The sequence below is a fragment of the Pseudophryne corroboree genome, chromosome 3 (assembly GCF_028390025.1).
Source record: "Pseudophryne corroboree isolate aPseCor3 chromosome 3, aPseCor3.hap2, whole genome shotgun sequence".
In the NCBI taxonomy this organism is placed as follows: domain Eukaryota; kingdom Metazoa; phylum Chordata; class Amphibia; order Anura; family Myobatrachidae; genus Pseudophryne; species Pseudophryne corroboree.
In genome coordinates, this window is record NC_086446.1 from 86,052,942 (window position 1) to 86,078,374 (window position 25,433).

At 47.6% G+C, this 25,433-nt stretch overlaps 1 protein-coding gene across 1 annotated transcript in view; it reads left to right on the forward strand.

Annotated features, from left to right (window-relative positions):
* The window catches only part of LOC135057193 (zinc finger protein 569-like), a 150,030-nt gene that overhangs the window by 90,229 nt on the left and 34,368 nt on the right, over positions 1-25,433 (forward strand). The window contains exons 11-15 of the mRNA XM_063963089.1: positions 14,015-14,131; positions 21,262-21,453; positions 22,103-22,181; positions 22,301-22,383; positions 22,504-22,615. Coding sequence (XP_063819159.1) covers positions 14,015-14,131; positions 21,262-21,453; positions 22,103-22,181; positions 22,301-22,383; positions 22,504-22,615 — 583 coding nt within the window. The remainder of the gene's footprint in view (positions 1-14,014; positions 14,132-21,261; positions 21,454-22,102; positions 22,182-22,300; positions 22,384-22,503; positions 22,616-25,433) is intronic.

The window sequence follows — 25,433 nt, forward strand, 5'->3', positions numbered from 1 at the left end:
TTCCGTTGGTAATTTAATTAACCTCCTCCACCATGTCTATTGTAGTTACATTCACAGTCTGAATAAGTTGACTCAGCTAACTTGATATAATTCTTTTTCTTTTTCATGATTTCATTCACAGGAAGATTGACATTTCCCTGTAATTCTGTTTCTGTTGTTGATGTCACATACTGCTTTATTCTTAAAAATAACAGAATTGTTGCAAGCATAGTGGAGATCTGAGTCCACATAACAAATTGCTATAATTTTTGCTGAGTAGTTTTCTTTTTCTTTTGCTGATATCACACACTGCTTTATTCTCAATAATAACAGAATTGCTGCAAGCATAGTGGAGTACCTAATTTCTAAACCACATATTATTATAAAATCTATCGATAGTACAATATCAGGAGATACATCATCCCCCGTTATATCTGAGTTTATATAACTGATATTTCTAATCATTGCGGAGTAGTTTCTTTTGCTGATGTCACATACTGCCTTATTCTCAATAACTATAGAATTGTTACAAGCACAGTGAAATACCTAACTTCTAAACCGCATATTATCATAAAGCTATTGATGGTACAATATTAGGAGACATATCATCCCTCTGTGTAAACTGTGTTCATATAACAAATTGTTCTAACTATTGCGGAGTACAGGGCTTTTTTGTTCCTTTCGGGAAAATAATTACTCACAGAGAAAGTTTATTGTTATTTGTACTTTTTACTGTGGTCATAAACAAATTGTCATAATTATTGTGGAGTATACGGTTTTTCTGTCTCATTCAGGAAGACACTTACTCACAAAAGAAAGTTTATTGCCATTTGTGAATATGTATATACACCAGGATTTCATCACAATAAGGTTCTGATCCGTAAGGCCTGCTCTGGTATATTCTGTTCTCAGCAGGGATAGTGATCAGCTACAAACTAAGTGGATGCGTGCCTCTTTTATTTTTAGGTACCTAGGAACAATCCCTGGTTATAAAACTGTTATTGATTTCTTTCTCTCAATAGAAGTGATATATTAACAGCGAGCTATAGGTAGATCGTCTAGTTAGGAATATTAATATGCCGTTATGGTTGATTATTACTTTCTGACCTCCTTTTTTTCATAATTAAATTATTATTATTTTTTTGATATAACCTTACAACACACTATATATTTTCACCCGAGGGTGACCCATATCTAGAGGTCAAATTTCTAAAATCTTTTTTGTTAGAGAAAGGCTATAAACAACATTTTCTTACTTGACTAAATAAAAGTTATGTTTTAAAATTTAATAATCAAACTATTTAGTAAGAGTGCCCCCACAAAGAGGTTTACTTCTTGTTTTCTTAATCTCTTTCAAGGAACAAATTCTCTTAATATGAAACATTATTTCACTCAGCTGTTTCTGGCTTTCAACTTTTCTTGTGCATCTCCTGCTCCACATTGGCTGTAGGGTGTATACGGGTCTCTGCCAGTTGTCAGCATCACCAAGTGGTTCCAATAGTAGTAGTCTGGTTTCCTGAAGCTATTCCAGTCCCAGCCCAGTTACCAGAAGTTATCACCGATTATAGTCTGGTTCCTGAAGCGATCTCCAGTTCTTGGCCACTTTCTTTTGCAATACAAGTTCCAGCCATTTCCAGTGGTTTACCATTTCCAGCCAGTTCCAGTAGCTTGCCCGTTTAGCCTATTAGGACTATATACACCCTTCCCGCTTCTTGTTTTCAAGTCTACTAGCAAACACACTAAAGAGACTTTCACCTTACTAGCCCGAGCTGTGACAATCGCTTTCAACCCGAGTGGACGAGGCTAGTTCACAATGGCAGTGAGCTTCTCTGGATCCAACCGGAGGCTGGAACCTGATATAATTTACCCCAGAAATGCGATTTCACTTTGCTCAAAACTCATTTCTCTAGTTTACAATAAAGCATGTTGGTTCCAAGTTGAGAAAGGGCTTCACATAAATGCTCATGATGACCTGCCAGATTCCTAGAAAATATTAGGATGTCTTCCAAATAGACCATGTCAAACTTATATAAAAGGTCTCAGAAGAAGTTCATATATTTCTGAAAAACAGCAGGCGCATTGCTTAATCCGAAAGACATAACCAAATACTCAGTGGCCATACTGAGTATGAAATGCCATTTTCCATTCGTCACCTGACCTAATCAGATTATAAGACCCTCCTAGGTCTTAGTAAAAACTTTTGCTCCTGTAATTCTGTTAAAGAGCTCTGTGATGAAATATAGAGGTTATCAGATCTTAATTGTGATAGCAGTACGGATGGTGTAATGGTTAGCATTACTGCCTCACAGCACTGAGGTCATGGGTTCGATTCCCACCATGGCCCTAACTGTGTGGAGTTTGTATATTCTCCCCGTACTTGCGTGGGTTTCCTCCGGGTACTCCGGTTTCCTCCCACAATCCAAAAATATACTGATAGGTTAATTGGCTCCCAACAAAATTAACACTAGTATGAATGTGTCTGTGTACATGTGGTAGGGAATATAGATTGTAAGCTCCACTGGGGCAGGGACTGATGTGAATGGGCAAATATTCTCTGTACAGCGCTGCGGAATATGTGTGCGCTATATAAATAACTGGTAATAAATAATAAATAAATAAATAATTCAGGCTGCAGTAATCAATATAAGTTCTTAAGCCATCATCCTTTTTAAAAACAAAAAACAACCTGGCTCCTGCAGGGGTGACTTTATGAACCCATGTTCAAGGTTCTCCTTGATATACTTGGTGACTGCCTGGGTTTGTGGGAGTAACAGAGGGTACACTCTTCCTCGTGGAGGCACCTTCCCAGGCATAGAGGTCAACTGGGCAGTCCCATACCCAATGAGCGTGGAGTGTTTCAGCTACTTTTTTTTGCCGAGTACATCTCTATATGATTGATACGGAACGGGCAGAGAGTCGTCATGAGAGATAGTGGTATTCTTAATGATTTGATGTGGGGATCTGACTGTAGTCAAATATCTCTGGTGACACTGACAGCCCCAATACAGAATTTGAGGCTGTCTGCAATCTAGATTCTTGGCTGATGGTAGAACATAAAAGGAAATTAACTCCCTGTGAAGAATGCAAACCTGCATGGTATGATTCAGTGTTCAGGAGCAGATAGTAGTTGTAGAGAGTTTATGCACATCCACGCTAATTATGTAAAGAGGAGCATGCAGAAACGCAAAGGAAATTTTGAGCTCCTGAACTTTCTCGGACGTGATTAAATTGCCATTGGCTCTGGAATCTAGATCGGCCTTAAGCGGTTTGGAAGATTTATCTAGCAACAAGGTCACATCAATGGTAAACTGTGAGGGCATGTTTTCCTTTGGGGTGTAATGGGCTGTGCCTAAACTGACCATCCCTTGATCAGTAAGGCCCTATCATTTACCGGATGTTTGGGACAACTTGAAAGAAGGTGACCTGGCTCACAATATATGCAAAGCTTATTTTTGATTAACCTCTGTCTCTTCAGCCGGTAAACAAGACCTACCGACCCGCATTGGTTCTTCTTTAGGCTGAACAGAAGCAGATAATCGAGGCGCAGAGCCTCTTCCACCTGTATTACAATAACAGGACTCCAGAGCCCGCTCCACCTGAATTACAATAACAGAACTCCAGAGCCCGCTCCACCTGTATTACAATGACAGGGCTCCAGAGCCTGCTCCACCTGTATTACGATGACAGCACTCCAGAGCCTACTCCACCTGTATTACAATGACAGGACTCCAGAGCCCGCTCCACAGGACTGCAGAGCCTGCTCCACCTGTATTACAATTACAGGACTCCAGAGCCCGCTCCACCTGTATTACAATAACATGACTCCAGAGCCCGCTCCACCTGTATTACAATGACAGGGTTCCAGAGCCTGCTCCACCTGTATTACGATGACAGGGCTCCAGAGCCCACTCCACCTGTATTACGATGACAGCGCTCCAGAGCCTGCTCCACCTGTAATACAATGACAGGGCTCCAGAGCCTGCTTCACCTGTATTACAATAAAAGAGCTCCAGAGCCTGCTCCATCGGTATTACAATGACAGGGCTCCTGAGCCTGCTCCACATGTATTACAATGACAGCGCTCCAGAGCCTGCTTAACCTATATTACAATAAAAGGACTCCAGAGCCTGCTCCACCTGTATTACAATAACAGAGCTCCAGAGCCTGCTCCACCTGCATTACGTGAGGGCTCCAGAGCCTGCTCCACCTGTATTACAATGACAGGGCTCCAGAGCCTGCTCCACCTGTATTACACTGACAGCGCTCCAGAGCCTGCTTCACCTATATTACAATAAAAGAGCTCCAGAGCCTGCTCCACCTGTATTACAATAACAGAGCTCCAGAGCCTACTCCACCTGTATTACAATAACAGGACTCCAGAGCCTACTCCACCTGTATTACAATAACAGAGCTCCAGAGCCTGCTCCGCCTGTATTACGTCAGGGCTCCAGAGCCTGCTCCACCTGTATTACAATAACAGGACTCCAGAGCCCGCTCCACCTGTATTACAATGACAGGACTGCAGAGCCTGCTCCACCTGTATTACAATGACAGGACTCCAGAGCCCGCTCCACCTGTATTACAATAACAGGACTCAGGAGCCCGCTCCACCTGTATTACAATGACAAGGTTCCAGAGCCTGCTTCACCTGTATTACGATGACAGGGCTCCAGAGCCCGCTCCACCTGTATTACGATGACAGAGCTCCAGAGCCCGCTCCACCTGTAATACAATGACAGGGCTCCAGAGCATGCTTCACCTGTATTACAATAAAAGAGCTCCAGAACCTGCTCCACCTGTATTACAATAACAGAGCTCCAGAGCCTTCTCCACCTGTATTACAATGACAGCGCTCCAGAGCCTGCTTCACCTATATTACAATAAAAGAGCTCCAGAGCCTGCTTCACCTATATTACAATAAAAGAGCTCCAGAGCCTACTCCACCTGTATTACAATAACAGAGCTCCAGAGCCTACTCCACCTGTATTACAATGACAGGGCTCCAGAGCCTGCTCCACCTGTATTACAATAACAGGGCTCCAGAGCCTGCTCCACCTGTATTACAATGACAGGGCTCCAGAGCCTGCTCCACCTGTATTATAAAGACAGGGCTCCAGAGCCTGCTCCACCTGTATTACATCAGGGCTCCAGAGACTGCTCCACCTGTATTACAATAACAGGACTCCAGAGCCTGCTCCACCTGTAATACAATGACATGGCTCCAGAGCCTGCTCCACCTGTATTACAATGACATGGCTCCAGAGCCTGCTCCACCTGTATTACAATGACAGGGCTGCAGAGCCCGCTCCACCTGTATTACAATGACAGGTCTCCAGAGCCCTCTCCACCTGTATTACAATGACAGTGCTCCAGAGCCTGCTCCACCTGTATTAAAATAACAGGACTCCAGAGCCTGCTCCACCTGTATTACAAAGACAGGGCTCCAGAGCCTGCTCCATCTGTATTACAATGACAGGGCTCCAAAGCCTGCTCCACCTGTATTACAATGACAGGGCTCCAAAGCCCGCTTCACCTGTATTACAATAACAGTACTACAGAGCCTGCTCCACCTGTATTACAATAACAGAGCTCCAGAGCCTGCTCCACCTGTATTACAATGACAGGGCTCCAGAGCCTGCTCCACCTGTATTACAATGACAGGGCTCCAGAGCCCGCTTCACCTGTATTACAATAACAGGACTCCAGAGCCTGCTCCACCTGTATTACAATGACAGGGCTGCAGAGCCTGCTCCACCTGTATTACAATGACAGCGCTCAAGAGCCTGCTTTACTTGTATTACAATAACAAGACTCCAGAGCCCGCTCCACCTGTATTACAATAAAAGAGCTCCAGAGCCTGCTCCATCTGTATTACAATGTCAGGGCTCCAGAGCCTGCTCCACCTTTATTACAATGACAGCGCTCCAGAGCCTGCTCCACCTGTATTACAATAAAAGAGCTCCAGAGCCTGCTCCACCTGTATTACAATAACAGAGCTCCAGAGCCTACTCCACCTGTATTACAATAACAGGACTCCAGAGCCTGCTACACCTGTATTACAATGACAGGGCTCCAGAGCCTGCTCCACCTGTATTACAATGACATGGCTCCAGAGCCTGCTCCACATGTATTACAATGACAGGGCTGCAGAGCCCGCTCCATTCTGTATTACAATGACAGGGCTCCAGAGCCTGCTCCACCTGTATTACAATGACAGCGCTCTAGAGCCTGCTTCACCTGTATTAAAATAACAGGACTCCAGAGCCTGCTCCACCTGTATTACAATGACAGGGCTCCAGAGCCTGCTCCACCTGTATTAAAATGACAGGGCTCCAGAGCCTGCCCCACCTGTATTACAACAACAGAGCTCCAGAGCCTGCTACACCTGTATTAAAATGACAGGGTTCCAGAGCCTGCTCCACCTGTATTACAATAACAGAGCTCCAGAGCCTGCTTCACCTGTATTACAATAAAAGAGCTCCAGAACCTGCTCCATCTGTATTACAATGACAGGGCTCCAGAGTCTGTTCCACCTGTATTAAAATGACAGGGTTCCAGAGCCTGCTCCACCTGTATTACAATAACAGAGCTCCAGAGCCTGCTCCACCTGTATTACAATGACAGGGCTCCAGAGACTGCTCCACCTGCATTACAATAACAGGACTCCAGAGCCTGCTACACCTGTATTACAATGACAGGGCTCCAGAGCCTGCTCCACCTGTATTACAATAACAGGACTCTAGAGCCTGCTCCACCTGTATTACAATATCAGGGCTCCAGAGCCTACTCCACCTGTATTACGTCAGGGCTCCAGAGCCTGCTCCACCTGTATTACAATGACAGGGCTTCAGAGCCTGCTTCACCTGTATTACAATAACAGAGCTCCAGAGCCCGCTCCACCTGTATTACAATGACAGGGTTGCAGACCACGCTCCACCTGTATTACAATGACAGGGCTCCAGAGCCCGCTCCATCTGTATTACAATGACAGCGCTCCAGAGCCTGCTTCACCTGTATTACAATAACAGGACTCCAGAGCCTGCTCCACCTGTATTACAATGACAGGGCTCCAGAGCCTGCTTCACCTGTATTACAATAAAAGAGCTCCAGAACCTGCTACACCTGTATTACAATGACAGGGCTCCAGAGTCTGCTCCACCTGTATTAAAATGACAGGGTTCCAGAGCCTGCTCCACCTGTATTACAATAACAGAGCTCCAGAGCCTGCTCCACCTGTATTACATCAGGGCTCCAGAGCCTGCTCCACCTGTATTACAATGACAGGGCTCCAGAGACTGCTCCACCTGTATTACAATAACAGGACTCCAGAGCCTGCTTCACCTGTATTACAATAACAGGACTCCAGAGCCTGCTACACCTGTATTACAATGACAGGGCTCCAGAACCTGCTCCACCTGTATTACAATAACAGGACTCCAGAGCCTGCTCCACCTGTATTACAATGACAGGGCTCCAGAGCCTGCTTCACCTGTATTACAATAACAGAGCTCCAGAGCCCGCTCCACCTGTGTTACAATAACAGAGCTCCAGAGCCCGCTCCACCTGTATTACAATGATAGGGCTGCAGAGCCCGCTCCACCTGTATTACAATGACAGGGCTCCAGAGCCCGCTCCATCTGTATTACAATGACAGCGCTCCAGAGCCTGCTTCACCTGTATTACAATAACAGGACTCCAGAGCCTGCTTCACCTGTATTACAATAACAGAGCTCCAGAGCCTGCTCCACCTGTATTACATCAGGGCTCCAGAGCCTGCTCCACCTGTAATACAATGACAGGGCTCCAGAGACTGCTTCACCTGTATTACAATAACAGGACTCCAGAGCCTGCTACACCTGTATTACAATGACAGGGGTCCAGAGCCTGCTCCACCTGTATTACAATAACAGGACTCCAGAGCCTGCTCCACCTGTATTACAATAACAAGGCTCCAGTGCCTGCTCCACCTGTATTACGTCAGGGCTCCAGAGCCTGCTCCACCTGTATTACAATGACAGGGCTCCAGAGCCTGCTTCACCTGTATTACAATAACAGAGCTCCAGAGCCCGCTCCACCTGTGTTACAATAACAGAGCTCCAGAGCCCGCTCCACCTGTATTACAATGACAGGGCTGCAGAGCCCGCTCCACCTGTATTACAATGACAGGGCTCCAGAGCCCGCTCCATCTGTATTACAATGACAGCGCTCCAGAGCCTGCTTCACCTGTATTACAATAACAGGACTCCAGAGCCTGCTCCACCTGTATTACAATGACAGGGCTCCAGAGCCTGCTTCACCTGTATTACAATAAAAGAGCTCCAGAACCTGCTCCACCTGTATTACAATGACAGGGCTCCAGAGCCTGCTCCACCTGCATTAAAATGACAGGGCTCCAGAGCCTGCTCCACCTGTATTACAATAACAGAGCTCCAGAGCCTGCTGCACCAGTATTACATCAGGGCTCCAGAGCCTTCTCCATCTGTATTACAATGACAGGGCTCCAGAGACTGCTCCACCTGTATTACAATAACAGGACTCCAGAGCCTGCTTCACCTGTATTACAATAACAGGACTCCAGAGCCTGCTACACCTGTATTACAATGACAGGGCTCCAGAGCCTGCTCCACCTGTATTACAATAACAGGACTCCAGAGCCTGCTCCACCTGTATTACAATAACAGGGCTCCAGAGCCTGCTCCACCTGGATTACAATAACAGAGCTCCAGAGCCTGCTCCACCTGTATTACATCAGGGCTCCAGAGCCTGCTCCACCTGTATTACAATGACAGGGCTCCAGAGACTGCTCCACCTGTATTAAAATAACAGGACTCCAGAGCCTGCTCCACCTGTATTACAATGACAGGGCTCCAGAGCCTGCTCCACCTGTATTACAATGACATGGCTCCAGAGCCTGCTCCACCTGTATTACAATGACAGGGCTCCAGAGCCCGCTTCACCTGTATTACAATAACAGGACTCCAGCGCCTGCTCCACCTGTATTACAATGACAGGGCTGCAGAGCCTGCTCCACCTGTATTACAATGACAGCGCTCAAGAGCCTGCTTTACCTGTATTACAATAACAAGACTCCAGAGCCTGCTCCACCTGTATTACAATGACAGGGCTCCAGAGCCTGCTCCACCTGTATTACAATGACAGGGCTCCAGAGACTGCTCCACCTGCATTACAATAACAGGACTCCAGAGCCTGCTCCACCTGTATTACAATAACAGGACTCTAGAGCCTGCTCCACCTGTATTACAATAACAGGACTCCAGAGCCTGCTCCACCTGTATTACAATAACAGGACTCTAGAGCCTGCTCCACCTGTATTACAATATCAGGGCTCCAGAGCCTACTCCACCTGTATTACGTCAGGGCTCCAGAGCCTGCTCCACCTGTATTACAATGACAGGGCTTCAGAGCCTGCTTCACCTGTATTACAATAACAGAGCTCCAGAGCCCGCTCCACCTGTATTACAATGACAGGGTTGCAGAGCCCGCTCCACCTGTATTACAATGACAGGGCTCCAGAGCCCGCTCCATCTGTATTACAATGACAGCGCTCCAGAGCCTGCTTCACCTGTATTACAATAACAGGACTCCAGAGCCTGCTCCACCTGTATTACAGTGACAGGGCTCCAGAGCCTGCTTCACCTGTATTACAATAAAAGAGCTCCAGAACCTGCTCCACCTGTATTACAATGACAGGGCTCCAGAGCCTGCTTCACCTGTATTACAATAAAAGAGCTCCAGAACCTGCTACACCTGTATTACAATGACAGGGCTCCAGAGTCTGCTCCACCTGTATTAAAATGACAGGGTTCCAGAGCCTGCTCCACCTGTATTACAATAACAGAGCTCCAGAGCCTGCTCCACCTGTATTACATCAGGGCTCCAGAGCCTGCTCCACCTGTATTACAATGACAGGGCTCCAGAGACTGCTCCACCTGTATTACAATAACAGGACTCCAGAGCCTGCTTCACCTGTATTACAATAACAGGACTCCAGAGCCTGCTACACCTGTATTACAATGACAGGGCTCCAGAACCTGCTCCACCTGTATTACAATAACAGGACTCCAGAGCCTGCTCCACCTGTATTACAATGACAGGGTTCCAGAGCCTGCTTCACCTGTATTACAATAACAGAGCTCCAGAGCCCGCTCCACCTGTGTTACAATAACAGAGCTCCAGAGCCTGCTCCACCTGTATTACAATGATAGGGCTGCAGAGCTCGCTCCACCTGTATTACAATGACAGGGCTCCAGAGCCCGCTCCATCTGTATTACAATGACAGCGCTCCAGAGCCTGCTTCACCTGTATTACAATAACAGGACTCCAGAGCCTGCTTCACCTGTATTACAATAACAGAGCTCCAGAGCCTGCTCCACCTGTATTACATCAGGGCTCCAGAGCCTGCTCCACCTGTATTACAATGACAGGGCTCCAGAGACTGCTCCACCTGTATTACAATAACAGGACTCCAGAGCCTGCTACACCTGTATTACAATGACAGGGCTCCAGAGCCTGCTCCACCTGTATTACAATAACAGGACTCCAGAGCCTGCTCCACCTGTATTACAATAACAAGGCTCCAGTGCCTGCTCCACCTGTATTACGTCAGGGCTCCAGAGCCTGCTCCACCTGTATTACAATGACAGGGCTCCAGAGCCTGCTTCACCTGTATTACAATAACAGAGCTCCAGAGCCCGCTCCACCTGTGTTACAATAACAGAGCTCCAGAGCCCGCTCCACCTGTATTACAATGACAGGGCTGCAGAGCCCGCTCCACCTGTATTACAATGACAGGGCTCCAGAGCCCGCTCCATCTGTATTACAATGACAGCGCTCCAGAGCCTGCTTCACCTGTATTACAATAACAGGACTCCAGAGCCTGCTCCACCTGTATTACAATGACAGGGCTCCAGAGCCTGCTTCACCTGTATTACAATAAAAGAGCTCCAGAACCTGCTCCACCTGTATTACAATGACAGGGCTCCAGAGCCTGCTCCACCTGCATTAAAATGACAGGGCTCCAGAGCCTGCTCCACCTGTATTACAATAACAGAGCTCCAGAGCCTGCTCCACCTGTATTACATCAGGGCTCCAGAGCCTTCTCCACCTGTATTACAATGACAGGGCTCCAGAGACTGCTCCACCTGTATTACAATAACAGGACTCCAGAGCCTGCTTCACCTGTATTACAATAACAGGACTCCAGAGCCTGCTACACCTGTATTACAATGACAGGGCTCCAGAGCCTGCTCCACCTGTATTACAATAACAGGACTCCAGAGCCTGCTCCACCTGTATTACAATAACAGGGCTCCAGAGCCTGCTCCACCTGGATTACAATAACAGAGCTCCAGAGAATGCTCCACCTGTATTACATCAGGGCTCCAGAGCCTGCTCCACCTGTATTACAATGACAGGGCTCCAGAGACTGCTCCACCTGTATTAAAATAACAGGACTCCAGAGCCTGCTCCACCTGTATTACAATGACAGGGCTCCAGAGCCTGCTCCACCTGTATTACAATGACATGGCTCCAGAGCCCGCTCCACCTGTATTACAATGACAGGGCTGCAGAGCCCGCTCCACCTGTATTACAATGACAGGGCTCCAGAGCCTGCTCCACCTGTATTACAATGACATGGCTCCAGAGCCTGCTCCACCTGTATTAAAATAACAGGACTCCAGAGCCTGCTCCACCTGTATTACAATGACAGGGCTCCAGAGCCTGCTCCACCTGTATTACAATGACATGGCTCCAGAGCCCGCTCCACCTGTATTACAATGACAGGGCTGCAGAGCCCGCTCCACCTGTATTACAATGACAGGGCTCCAGAGCCTGCTCCACCTGTATTACAATGACATGGCTCCAGAGCCTGCTCCACCTGTATTACAATGACAGGGCTGCAGAGCACGCACCACCTGTATTACAATGACAGGGCTCCAGAGCACGCTCCACCTGTATTACAATGACAGCGCTCCAGAGCCTGCTTCACCTGTATTAAAATAACAGGACTCCAGAGCCTGCTCCACCTGTATTACAATGAGAGGGCTCCAGAGCCTGCTCCACCTGTATCACAATGACATGGCTGCAGAGCCTGCTCCACCTGTATTACAATGACAGGACTCCAGAGCCAGCTCCACCTGTATTACAATCACAGTGTCTGGCACAGACTGTTGGTACTGTTACAGATGTATATACATATGTAAATAATCAGGGCACCACCAGATCCTGTACCTCCTACTGTACTATAACAAGATGACATGACACGCTTCAAGTGGCCTAAGGGACGTTTTACGTCAAGGGGAGGAGCCACGACACAAGGGGGAGGAGCTAGGCCAGCGGGATAACCAACCCCCTCCCTATCTGCTTCTTTCCCCCCCCCCCCCTTCCTCCCCGGAAGAACATTCACTTCCGACCTGTGGGACGCAGGGGGAGGAGATGAGATGAGCCTGGAGAGTCAGGTGGAACGCACAGGCCGGAAGTGCGGTTGACAGCTCAGAGTAGGCCGGAAGTTGGATGTCCAACCTCTTGTGCCGGCCGGGTGACTTGACGTGACAGTAAACGGCGGGTGAGTATCCCTATAGACAGCGGGTGTGAGATGAAGGGGAGGAAGGACACACACAGTGACCGGCACATAATAGCTGTATATCCCAATACAGAACTGCGGTTTATGTTCTATTTTGAAAAATCAGAAATAATACCCCATTCACTGTGTCCCTACCCTCCATGTCTTGTGCGTGCCCTGGCCACCTCTATTGCTCCTGCTCCCTGCTTCAGCCATGTGCACCACGCTCCTGGCAGCGTTGCCGGCATTGCTCACCGACTGGCGCAGAGCTGATCTGACCCGCAACTGATATGATATTTGCCACAGACGGAACACCTATAGCCCTGTGTATATACAACTGAAAAATTAGATGCACAGAACCCCTCTATGATAAATAGTGTCTGGTAGAATGTGTCGATGTTTAGAATATCGACTTAGTTTACTTGTCTACAGTAATTATGTGACACTGGAATAATGTCATACAGCCAACCAAAAAATATGTAATTCACCAGTTAAGAAATAAGATTGTAGATGATGTAATGCTGACACATCTGCACTGTTACTACATGCACTCCGCGGTGCCCAGGAGCTGTACCTGAGTAATAACAGCAGCATCTGGCATCCCGCTATTAGGTGACTGATCCCTAGTGAGAACCTGACATCTATCTATAGTACCTGGTGACTGAGGCATCAATGCTTTATTTACTGAATGTGCACATGTGTAAAGGTGGTAATTAAAAGAGACTTTTTATTCACACCCTTATCCATAGATCTTAGGGGTAGATTCAATGAGAACGTCGGCACTCCCCGTAGGTAAGTGGATGTATATGCAGCACTTAGGGTAGCCCCAGGCTTGCTGATATGTGTTCGCAGCCGCAAGTCCGGGGTGAGATGGGGCGAGAGGAAGTGCTCGCTGCCGGAGTTTGCACACAGTTGCAGAAACACTCCGGCCCCTCAGACCTGATTGAATTGACCCATAGTATAAGCTGCGAACAGTATGTGAGTTGTACCAATGCCATTTACACTAATATCAACAAAAAGCAGCATTCTAAAGTTAGTAAACCCTGTAGCTAATTGGATATGGCTTTTGGTCTTCCATACAAATATGCAATTATAACAGTGAATTCAAACAGAGATCAATATTTCCCCCAAATACCCAGTTCAGGCAATCACAGCAGATGATAAGTGGAGCATGTAGAGCCAAGTATTTGTCCAAGACTCCTGGCCACGAGTAGTGGTGGTGTAACCTTCAGCAATATGGAATTGTGTGATGGTCTCAGAGGAGTCTGTGTAGCTGGATCACAGGAACCTCTGATAAACACTGACCAGGGCTCTGTGGCTCAGGGAAATGAGGAGGACTTGCTGGTCACTCAGTGTTTCATACCTGAATATGTGACGTGTGCTCTGAGGTGTATACTATAATTATTACATTTATTTCTAGACACTGAACTGAGGTAACCGGAGTCTTACTAGAAGTCACATGAAGATGAGACATGTTCTGATTCACTGAGGATGGACCAGGACAAAAGACACATGACTGAGAGGATATTAAATCTCACCCTGGAGATCATCTACCTGCTGACTGGGGAGGTGAGGGAGTCTGGGAGTGTCACAATGGTATCACTCTTATATCTATTACTAACACAGGGTCTTGACTGGGACGTTGAGGGAGTCTGGGAGTGTCACAGTGACATTACTAATAGTAACGCAGAGACCTGATTGGGGAGGTGAGGGAGTCCGGGAGTGTCACAGTGACATCACATTTATCTCTGGTACTAACACAGGGACCTGACTGGGGAGGTAAGAGAGACTGGGAGTGTCACAATGACATCACACTTATCCCTTTTACTAGCTGCAACCTAAATTGTGACGTGAGGTGATCCTGGCAGTGTCACAGTGATGCCAGTCTTCTCTCTATTAATAACACAGGGACCTGACTGGGGAGGTAAGGGAGTCTGGGAGAGTCACACTGACATCGCTGTTATCTCTATTACTATCACAGGGACCTGAAAGGATAGGTGAGGGGTTCTTGTCATTTCAATGTGAAATTATTTATATCTCTACTAATAAAATGTAAACTTTACTTTAGTGAGGGTTTCTGGGAGTCTCCATCCCTAGTGGTTCTGGTCTCTGGGATGCACCACTTTGACTCCTGTCAGACACATTTAGGAGGCATTCAGTAACTGTTTTGTATATTGGGAGTATACATTTGGATGTAGCCAGCTATATTATTTGTGACCATCTGCTTCTGGGAGTTCCTTCCATGAAAATAATTTTCTCTTACGTCCTAGAGGATGCTGGGGACTCCAAAAGGACCATGGGGTATAGACGGGATCCGCAAGAGCTTTGGCACACTAAAAAGACTCAAAACTGGGTATGAACTGGCTCCTCCCTCTATGCCCCTCCTCCAGACCTCAGTTAGTTAGACTTTGTGCCCAGGAGTGACTGGATGCACACTAGGGGAGCTCTACTGAGTTTCTCTAGAAAAAGACTTTTGTTAGGTTTTTTATTTTCAGGGAGCCCTGCTGGCTACAGGCTTCCTGCAGCGTGGGAGTGAGGGGAGAGAAGCAGTACCTACTTATGTGAGTTTCAAGGCTCTGCTTCTCGGCTACTGGACACCATTAGCTCCAGAGGGTTCGATCACTTGGTGCGCCTAGCTGCTTGTTCCCGGAGCCACGCCGTCACCCCCTCACAGAAGCCAGAAGGCAGAAGTCGGGGGAGTATGAGAAGATCAGAAGACTTCAGGACGGCAGAAGACTTCAGTGACGGAAGGTAAAGCACAGCGGTAACGCTGTGCTCCATGCTCCCACACACATATCACCAACGGTTGTCACTTGGTGCAGGGCGCTGGGGGGGGCGCCCTGGGAGGCATGTTACTGAAGTTTTGTAAGGGCGGCATATGATTGTGGGTGCCGAGGCACCTTTTACAGACCCCCGCCGGCATTTTACATGAGTTTGAATTTGGCGGGCCGAAGCCGCCGGGAAGTGGGCGGAGCTTCGGTCCGCGGCTCACACGCGCCATTTTCTCCCTGCACCAGACGGAGGGAGAGACGCTGCCGGGACCTCCACGCTGATTTCAAGTAAAGGGGGCATCTCCAGAGGGGAGCCGCAGTGGGGTACCAGTCTTTTTGATAATAAGGCAGCGCTGGGTACATATATTCGTGTACCAATATACAGGCGCTGGGGTGTGAGCTGGCATACTCCCTCTGTCTCCTCTTCTGGGCTGCATTGTGGGCCTGTCACCTAGCTGGTACGGTTCTGTGTGGGTTGTGTGTCAGTACTACGTGTCGACATGTCGGAGCCTGAATGTTATTCACCAGAGGAGTTTATGGGAGGTGGGGATGCGGGGCTAGATGTAGCACTGTCGACGGTTAGATAAGTCTGAGTCACAGACGCAGGTGTGGAAAAAGTCCATGGAGGAGGCTTTATCTCAGGTACAGACCCCATCCGGGTCCCATAAGAGGCATTTTACTCAGGTGGGGTATACGGATACCGACACGGACTCTGATTCCGAGGTCGATTTCACTGAGGCTGCGTTACATCCACGATTAGTTAAGAGTATTCAGTACATGGGCCCTCATTCCGAGTCGTTCGCTCGGGAAATTTCTTCGCATCGCAGTGATTTTCCGCTTAGTGCGCATGCGCAATATTCGCACTGCGACTGCGCCAAGTAATTTTGCTATGAAGATAGTATTTTTACTCACGGCTTTTTCTTCGCTCCGGCGATCGTAGTGTGATTGACAGGAAATGGGTGTTACTGGGCGGAAACAGGCCGTTTTAGGGGCGTGTGGGAAAAAACGCTACCGTTTCCGGAAAAAACGCGGGAGTGGCTGGAGAAACGGGGGAGTGTCTGGGCGAACGCTGGGTGTGTTTGTGACGTCAAACCAGGAACGACAAGCACTGAACTGACCGCAGATGCCGAGTAAGTCAGAAGCTACTCTGAAACTGCTAAGAAGTTTGTAATCGCAATATTGCGAATACATCGTTCGCAATTTTAAGAAGCTAAGATTCACTCCCAGTAGGCGGCGGCTTAGCGTGTGCAATACTGCTAAAATCGCCTTGCGAGCGAACAACTCGGAATGACCTCCATGATTGTAGCTATAAAGGATGTTTTGCAAATTTCTGATGAACCTGCAGTACAGGAAACAAGGATTTGCTTGTTCAAGGGACAGAAATCTGAGGTGAAGTTTCCCCCCTCTCATGAAATGAATACTCTTTGTGAAAAGGCTTGGGAGTCGCCGGATAAGAAATGGCAGATTCCCAAGATGATTTATATGGCGTATCCTGTCCCCTCTGATGACAGGGAAAAATGGGAGACATCTCCAACTGTTGATAAAGCTCTATCCCGTTTGTCTAAGAAGGTGGCGCTTCTGTCTCCTGACACGGCAGCTCTCAAGGATCCGGCGGATCGCAAGTTGGAGACGTGTCTGAAGTCCATTTTCGCTAATACGGGTGTATTGCTCAGACCTGCTGTGGCGTCGGTATGGGTGAGTACGTAGTGCTATTGCTAAATGGGCTGAGAATTTAACTAGTGACATGGATACTCTTGATAAAGATAATGTCCTTCTAACTCTCGGTTATATTAAGGATGCTGCGGATTACCTAAAGGACGCGGCAAGGGAAGTCTGTCTCTTGGGATCAAGGACCAATGCCATGTCGATATCTGCCAGGAGGGCCTTGTGGATCCATCAATGGAATGCTGATGCCGACTCCAAGAGGTCTATGGAAACTCTACCCTTTAAAGGTATTGTCTTGTTTGGGGACGGCCTGGCGGACCTAGTCTCGACCGCGACTGCTGCTAAGTCCTCTTTTCTTCCTTATGTTCCCACACAACAGAAAAAGGCACCACATCAACAAATGCAGTCCTTTCGTCACAACAAATACAGGCGTGGGAAAGGTTAATCTTTCCTCGCCTCAAAGGGTAGAGGACGGGGAAGAAAACTTCCTGCAGCCCCAGGCGCACAGGACCGGAAGTCCTCCCCGGCTGCTACCAAGTCCACCGCATGACGCTGGGGCTTCCCTGGGGGAGTCCGGACCGGTGGGGGGCCGTCTTCAGGTATTCAGTCAGGTCTGGATTCAATCAGACCTGGATCCTTGGGTGTTAGAAATCGTGTCTCAAGGATACAAACTGGAGTTTCAGGAGATGCCCCCTCACCGGTTCTTCATTTCGGCATTACCAGTGGTTCTTCCGGACAGGGAGGTGGTCCGGGCGGCGATTTAAAAATTGTGTCTACAGAAGGTCATTGTTCCCGTCCCTCCATCCCAGTGGGGGGAGGGGTTCTACTCGAGCCTCTTTGTGGTACCGAAACCGGACGGTTCGGTCAGACCAATTCTAAATCTAAAATCCCTCAATCCATACTTGAAAGTCTTCAAGTTCAAGATGGAATCCCTTCGAGCGGTGATTGCCAGCCTGGAGGGGGGGGGATTTATGGCGTCAGTTGACATAAAGGATGCCTACTTACATGTGCCGATATATCCTCCACATCAGGCTTTCCTCAGGTTTGCGATACAGGATTCTCATTACCAATTTCAGACGTTGCCGTTTCGGCTTTCCACGGCTCCGAGGATTTTCACCAAGGTCATGGCAGAAATGATGGTTCTTCTTAGCAAACAAGGGGTTTCAATTATCCCGTACTTGGACGATCTCCTGATAAAGGCGAGGTCCAAGGAACGGTTGCTGAGAAGTGTAGAGTTGTCACTATCGGTTCTGCGACAGCACGGTTGGGTGCTCAATTTTCCGAAATCCCAGTTGATTCCGACCACTCGGCTTCCTTTTCTGGGCATGATTCTGGGCACGGAGTTACAGAAGGTATTCCTTCCAGAAGAAAAGGCTCGGGAACTGCAGACGATGGTCAGAGAACTTCTGAAGCCGACGAGTGTGTCGATCCATTATTGTACTCGGGTTCTGGGGAAGATGGTTGCGGCGTACGAAGCCATTCCATTTTGCAGATTTCACGCCCGCGTGTTTCAGTGGGATTTGCTGAGCAAATGGTCCGGATCTCATCTACACATTCATCGGAAGATAAGTCTATCTCCCAGAGCCAGAATTTCTCTCCTGTGGTGGCTACAAGATCATCACCGCCTAGGGGGATGCCGATTCGGTATCCAGGATTGGGTACTTCTGACGACAGATGCAAGTCTCCGAGGCTGGGGCGCAGTCACGCAAGGAAGAAATTTCCAGGGAAAATGGTCGCTCCAGGAAGCCTGTCTCCACATAAATATTCTCGAGTTAAGAGCCATTTACAACGGCCTGCTCCAAGCAAGAAGTCTTCTTCAGGATCAACCGGTCCTGGTACAGTCAGACAACATCACAGCGGTGGCCCATATAAACTGGCAAGGCGGAACGAGGAGCAGAACGGCAATGGCGGAGGCCACAAAGATCCTTCGCTGGGCGGAACAACACGTCAGCGCACTGTCAGCAGTTTTCCTACCGGGGGTGGACAACTGGGAAGCGGATTTCCTCAGCAGACACGACCTCCATCCGGGAGAGTGGGCTCTGCACAAAGAGGTATTTGCAGAAGTGACAAGACGCTGGGGAATTCCGTTGATGACGTCTCTGCTCAACAAGAAGGTATTGTTCCAGGTCAAGGGACCCACAAGCCACTGCAGTGGACGCCCTGGTGTCTCCGTGGGTCTTCCAGTCGATGTATGTGTTCCCTCCACTTCCTCTCATTCCAAAGGTGCTGGGGATCATTCGTCGAGCAAGGGTTCAGGCGATTCTCGTCGTTCCAGCCAAGAAGGGCCTGGTACCCGGATCTTCAGGACTTGCTGGTGGAAGATCCTTGGCCGCTTCCTCTAAGAGAGGATTTGTTGTTGCAGGGTCCATTCGTGTTTCCAGACTTACCGCGCTGCGTTTGACGGCATGGAGGTTGAGCGCCAGATCTTAGCTCGTAAGGGTATTCCCAGGGAAGTAATTCCAACTTTCATTAAGGCTAGGAAAGAGGTTACGGCGAAACACTATCACCGTATCTGGAGGAAGTATGTTTCCTGGTGTGAGCTTAAAAAGGCTTCTGCGTAGGATTTTCACTTGGGTCGTTATCTCCACTTTTTACAGGCGGGCGTAGATGCAGGCCTAAAATTGGGTTCCATCAAAGTGCAAATTTCGGCTTTGTCTACTTTCTTTCAAAAAGAGTTAGCTGCCCTCCCAGAGGTTCAGACCTTTGTGAAGGGTGTGATGCATATCAATCCGCCGTTTGTACTTTCTATAGCTCCATGGGACCTCGATGTCGTCTTACGGTTTCTCATGTCTTCCTGGTTTGAACCTTTGCGTAAGGGTGAGTTGAAATTTCTCACTTGGAAGGTCGTTATGCTTTTGGCGCTGGCATCTGCCAGGCGAGTGTCGGAATTGGCAGCTTTATCGCATAAGAGCCCGTACTTGATTTTTCATTCGGATAGGGCGGAATTGAGGACTCGTCAACAATTTCTACCGAAGGTGGTTTCTTCATTTCACATTAACCAACCTATTGTGGTTCCGGTAGCTACGGAAGAGGTGGCGATTCAAAAATCTCTGGATGTTGTAAGAGCGTTAAAAGTACTAGGACAGCTGTTACTAGGAAAACTGAAGCGTTGTTTGTTTTGTATGCGGCCAACAAGATTGGTCATCCCGCTTCAAAACAGACTATTGCACGCTGGATTTGTAGTACGATCCAGCAGGCTCATGTTTCGGTAGGACTGCCAGTGCCGAAATCGGTTAAAGCCCATTCTACCAGGAAAGTGGGCTCATCTTGGGCGGCTGCCCGAGGTGTCTCGGCGCTACAGCTGTGCCGAGCAGCTACTTGGTCGGGTTCGAACACTTTTGCTAAGTTCTTTAAGTTTGATACCCTGGCCGATGAGGACCTGGCGTTTGCTCAGTCGGTGCTGCAGAGTCGTCCGCACTCTCCCGCCCGTTCTGGAGCTTTGGTATAATACCCATGGTCCTTTTGGAGTCCCCAGCATCCTCTAGGACGTAAGAGAAAACAGGTTTTTGGTACTCACCGTTAAATCATTTTCTCCTAGTCCGTAGAGGATGCTGGGCGCCCGTCCCAGTGCGGACTATTACTTGCAGTGTGTTTTCTTACTGGTTAAGTTAGTTTGTACACGAGTTGTGTATTGGTTTGTTGCAGCTGGTTGCTGGAGTTTTATGCATACTGTTATCTGGTTTGGGGTTATTCCGGTTGTACGGTATGTTTATGGTGTGGGCTGGTAGTTTGGTAGCCCTTAGTTAAAACAAAAATCTTTCCTTGTACTGTCCGTCTCTCCTGGGCACAGTTCCTATAACTGAGGTCTGGAGGGGGGGCATAGGGGGAGGAGCCAGTTCACACTCAGTTTTAAGTCTTTTTAGTGTGCCCAAACTCCTGTGGATCCCGTCTATACCCCATGGTCCTTTTGGAGTCCCCAGCATCCTCTACGGACTAGGAGAAATTGATTAAACGGTGAGTACCAAAATCCTGTTTTATTACACTCTTACAGTGTACTTCTTGCTCTTCCTGCCATCTTCAGTGGTCCCCTGTCCTGAGTCCTCTCTTTTTGTCCAGCTCCAACTGCACCAGCATCTTTCGGATTGCACTGTTGTGTTCAAAGCATATAAAATCGTTTTAGGGCCTGGCCATCAACAGAGGAACACCTGTAAATACCTGGAGCTTCAGGATATACATTTATAGGATAGGATAGCCATCAACATACTCCAAATAAGTGAATTTTGTATTTACTTTTTTTTTGTTGATTTCTCCCTCAATGCACAGGATTACACAGTAGTTAGGAAGATATCTTGTGAGCATGAGACACCCAGTAGCTGTTCCTGTGTGTCAAGAGGATTGGGCAGGACCCGGAGCCCCATCACGGAGCCTCCATCTCACTTACTGGTACATAAGAGAGACAATGAGCAGAAGATCCTGGAACTCACCAACAAGATCATCCAGCTGATGACTGGAGAGGTGACTGCTGGGAATGGGACATTATACAGTAACACCAGGGGAGTGTCTGGGTGATGACTGGAGAGGTGACTGCTGGGAATGGGACATTATACAGTAACACCAGGGGAGTGTTTGGGTGATGACTGGAGAGGTGACTGCTGGGAATGGGGCATTATACAGTAACACCAGGGGAGGTGTCTGGGTGATGACTGGAGAGGTGACTGCTGGGAATGGGGCATTATACAGTAACACCAGGGGAGGTGTCTGGGTGATGACTGGAGAGGTGACTGCTGGGAATGGGGCATTATACAGTAACACCAGGGGAGGTGTCTGGGTGATGACTGGAGAGGTGACTGCTGGGAATGGGGCATTATACAGTAACACCAGGGGATGTGTCTGGGTGATGACTGGAGAGGTGACTGCTGGGAATGGGACATTATACAGTAACACCAGGGGAGGTGTCTGGGTGATGACTGGAGAGGTGACTGCTGGGAATGGGGCATTATACAGTAACACCAGGGAGGTGTCTGGGTGATGACTGGAGAGGTGACTGCTGGGAATGGGGCATTATACAGTAACACCAGGGGAGGTGTCTGGGTGATGACGGTGTCATTATGTGTGTCATGTTCCTATAAGGTGTCAGAGTGTCACTGTCTCTCTCTCTATGCAGGAGTGGGAGAATATGGAGGAACACAAGGATCTGTACAAGGACGTGATGATGGAGAATCACCGGCCCCTCACTTCACTGGGTAAGAGGAGACTTTCATTTATTTTAAATGAGTGAACAGTAGTTATGTCCACTTATGTATATACATCACCTAAGTATTACATCTATACCATGTATTCAGTCTCTCTGTGTCTCCCACAGATGTAACAAGTAACTGTAATGCCCCAGAGAGATTTCCACAGGATTGTACAGAGGAGAATCACAGGAACCCAGAGGAGGATCAGGTAGATATGACTAAATTATCTGAAGGGCAGCTGTGTGTGTCTTATTCACTGATCTACTGTTGAATCTTTCTTGAGTAATGGTATCTAAAATTATTCAAGTATTGTTTGTGGATTTTTTAGAGTGAAGTGCTGACTGATATTAAGGTAAAAGCTGTAGAGGGAGAAGAAGAGACGTATGTGAGGGGTGATCAGCAGTGTAAAGATGAGGAAATCCCTACAGATATCAGCACAGGTGAGTAAATAAACATTTAGAACTAGGAGAGTATGTGACTCTGCTCTGTAATGTTGTTACAGCATTCTCTTTTTCTACACCCGCCTCAGTCAGTACATACTAATGAGGACAATGTATCTCTCCAGCTATAGAATTAAGAACTAGTAGCCCTCTTCTCCTCCGCACATCAGTTCATTGTTTGCTACCAGCCCAGAGATCTTATAAATAAAATACTACTGCTCCTCCTCACATCATGTCACTGTGTGTTACCAGCCCAGAGATCTGACCAGTCTCCTCTCCACACTGTCAGGTGTATCTCATACATCAGGAGCCATCAGCCCCTAGTATACACCTGCTCTCCTCTCACATCATGTCACTGTTTGTTACCAGCCCAGAAATCTGACCAGTCTCCTCCCCACACTCTCTGGTGTATCTAAAACGCCAGGAACCACCAGCCCCTATTATACTCCTGCTCTCCCCCTCACATCATGTCACTGTGTGTTACCAGCCCAGAGAGCTGACCAGTCTCCTCCCCACACTCTCTGGTTTATCTCATACATCAGGAGACATCAGCCCCTATTATGCTCCTGCTCCTCCCCTCACATCATGTCACTGTGTGTTACCAGCCCAGATATCTGACCAGTCTCCTCCCCACACTCTGGTGATTCTCTTCAATCAATACAAGAAATATGTAATCAATGGTCTTATTTTACTCTAATGATTCTGGATATACTTGTGCTCACTTCTTAACAGTAATACATGAACAATACAAAGTGGGCCAATGGTCTGAATGTAAAAGTTTCTGTATACTTTGTAACAAGTATAGATGTATGCAGTTAGACCATACTGTATGCTAGTATGATGTGTTGGAAATGGTAATTGTAATGAAGTAAAGATGTTTTATCTGACACTAAAAATCGGACAATAATGGCTTATAGAATATAGAAACATTAACTTAAATCAACATATCAATGCACCTATAAAAAACATGTAGATACCGTATTTCTCCGGCAGGGTCCACAGGTTATCCACAGGATAACATTGGGATATGATGATGCAACAGCGGATTTGCACCAAACCATTAAAGCTTTCTGCCTCCCAGCATGCAACGGGCCCGTCCATATATCCCTGGCTCAGGCAAATCAGTTTTTCTCTTTCATCCGCTAGGGGACACTGGAGTCTTATACAGTAGGGGTGTGAAGCTTGCAACTGGAGGTGTGGCACAATCTAAAAATTAGCATTGTCTGCACAGCCGGCTCCTCCCCCTTCACATCCCTCATCCCTCAGTTTGAAAAATTGTGCCTAGGAGGTGCAAGTACAGATAGGAGCTCCTGCTCCATTACAAAAATGAGACTGAGTCAACCTAATGAAAAGAGGGACAAAAGTCTTAAGAATAGAGAGACAATGGTCCCTAATAAAGGGGATCTGTATCTCTCTTCAGGAGATCCAGAGCAGCAGAGCAGGCAGAGTGAGTACTGGTTGTACAAAAGGGCCCTAGCTTAACAGTACCTGCAGTCTGCACATTTCTCCAATGGCGGAGAGTGTTACGTAACAAACTGCTGTCATGCCATTTCAGAATTAAAAATCTCTGGGGTGCTGGGATTATTCCTCCCGGCTCCCAGTTTATGCAGAGACACGGCAGCAGCGTTCAGACCAGCATGTCCCCTGCTTGCCCCCCTCCCTCCGCCAGATCATACACAGTGCGCTCAGCAGCAGCGCGGGATAATCAAAGCAGCTGCAGCCCTCCAATACTCGCCCCGTCCACGACACGCAGCGAGAGATACACAGTGCGCTTAGCACAGCGGCGCAGGAGACCTCTAGCTTCCCAGTAAATTAAAGCAGGTAACTCCGCGCTCAACAAGGCCGGGGGAGAGTGTTGCAGATGCGGCGGAGGGTGACTCTCAGCAGAGGCGTCTCACTGTGGGACGCGCTGCAGGGCAGAGCCGCAATGACGGGCGCTCCAACGTTTACAGACGTGGAGCAGTTTAGCTAACAAAAGAAAAGAGATAGACATGGGACAGTAAGGGGGCTCCAGCGGCCACAGAGCGCTGGTAGAGGTTAAATGATGTTGCTTAAATTTTTCAAAGACGGACATTTTTATAGAAATAAAAGGCGCCTAACCAAGATAACAGATCACGCCCCTCTTAGTGGGGACATGAAAAAAATGTAACCAGTCAAAACAGAGGGAGGGATCTTATTTAAAATAGATGACTTGCTCCCTCTACTGATGAGAAATATAGCCAGTTAAAAGTGATGGTAGGGTAATGGCTCCCTCTTCTGGTGAATAGTTGTCTCTGCTGCAAAGGATCCTCCAGTATTTTAATCAGGCATTTTATGCTTTATTTTTTCAAGGACTTCTATTTAAAAGATCCTGAGAAAATAAAAGGAAGCGACTGAACATCAACCCCGATCATCAAAGCTGAATCACAGTTGGGTGTGCGAGGGTTGTAAGAAGGCTAGTGTAATCGTATATTTTTTTTTAAGTTTTTTGTTTTGTTTTTAGCAATATATATATTTAGATAACCCAGCCAGGTAAGGTTTACCTTTGCTTCCACCACCCATACGGTCTTTCTCTTCCTAATTTAAAGGGTGAAAGTACCGGTGAGTGTTCGGTATGTGTGTGTGTGTGCTGTTTCAGTTTAAAGCACCAGCCTAGAACACTAGAACAGATTACGTTTGCACAAAATTTAAAATGGACGTTAAAAGCTCTGGGGTGTGCGATCCATGTTATAAATGACAAAGACGCTCAACCCGAAAGCTGTACTCCATCTGGTTTATGGGAATGGCGGAATCCCGCAAACAGCATTCAAAATGAGCTGTAGGATCTTTTTCCAAGAAA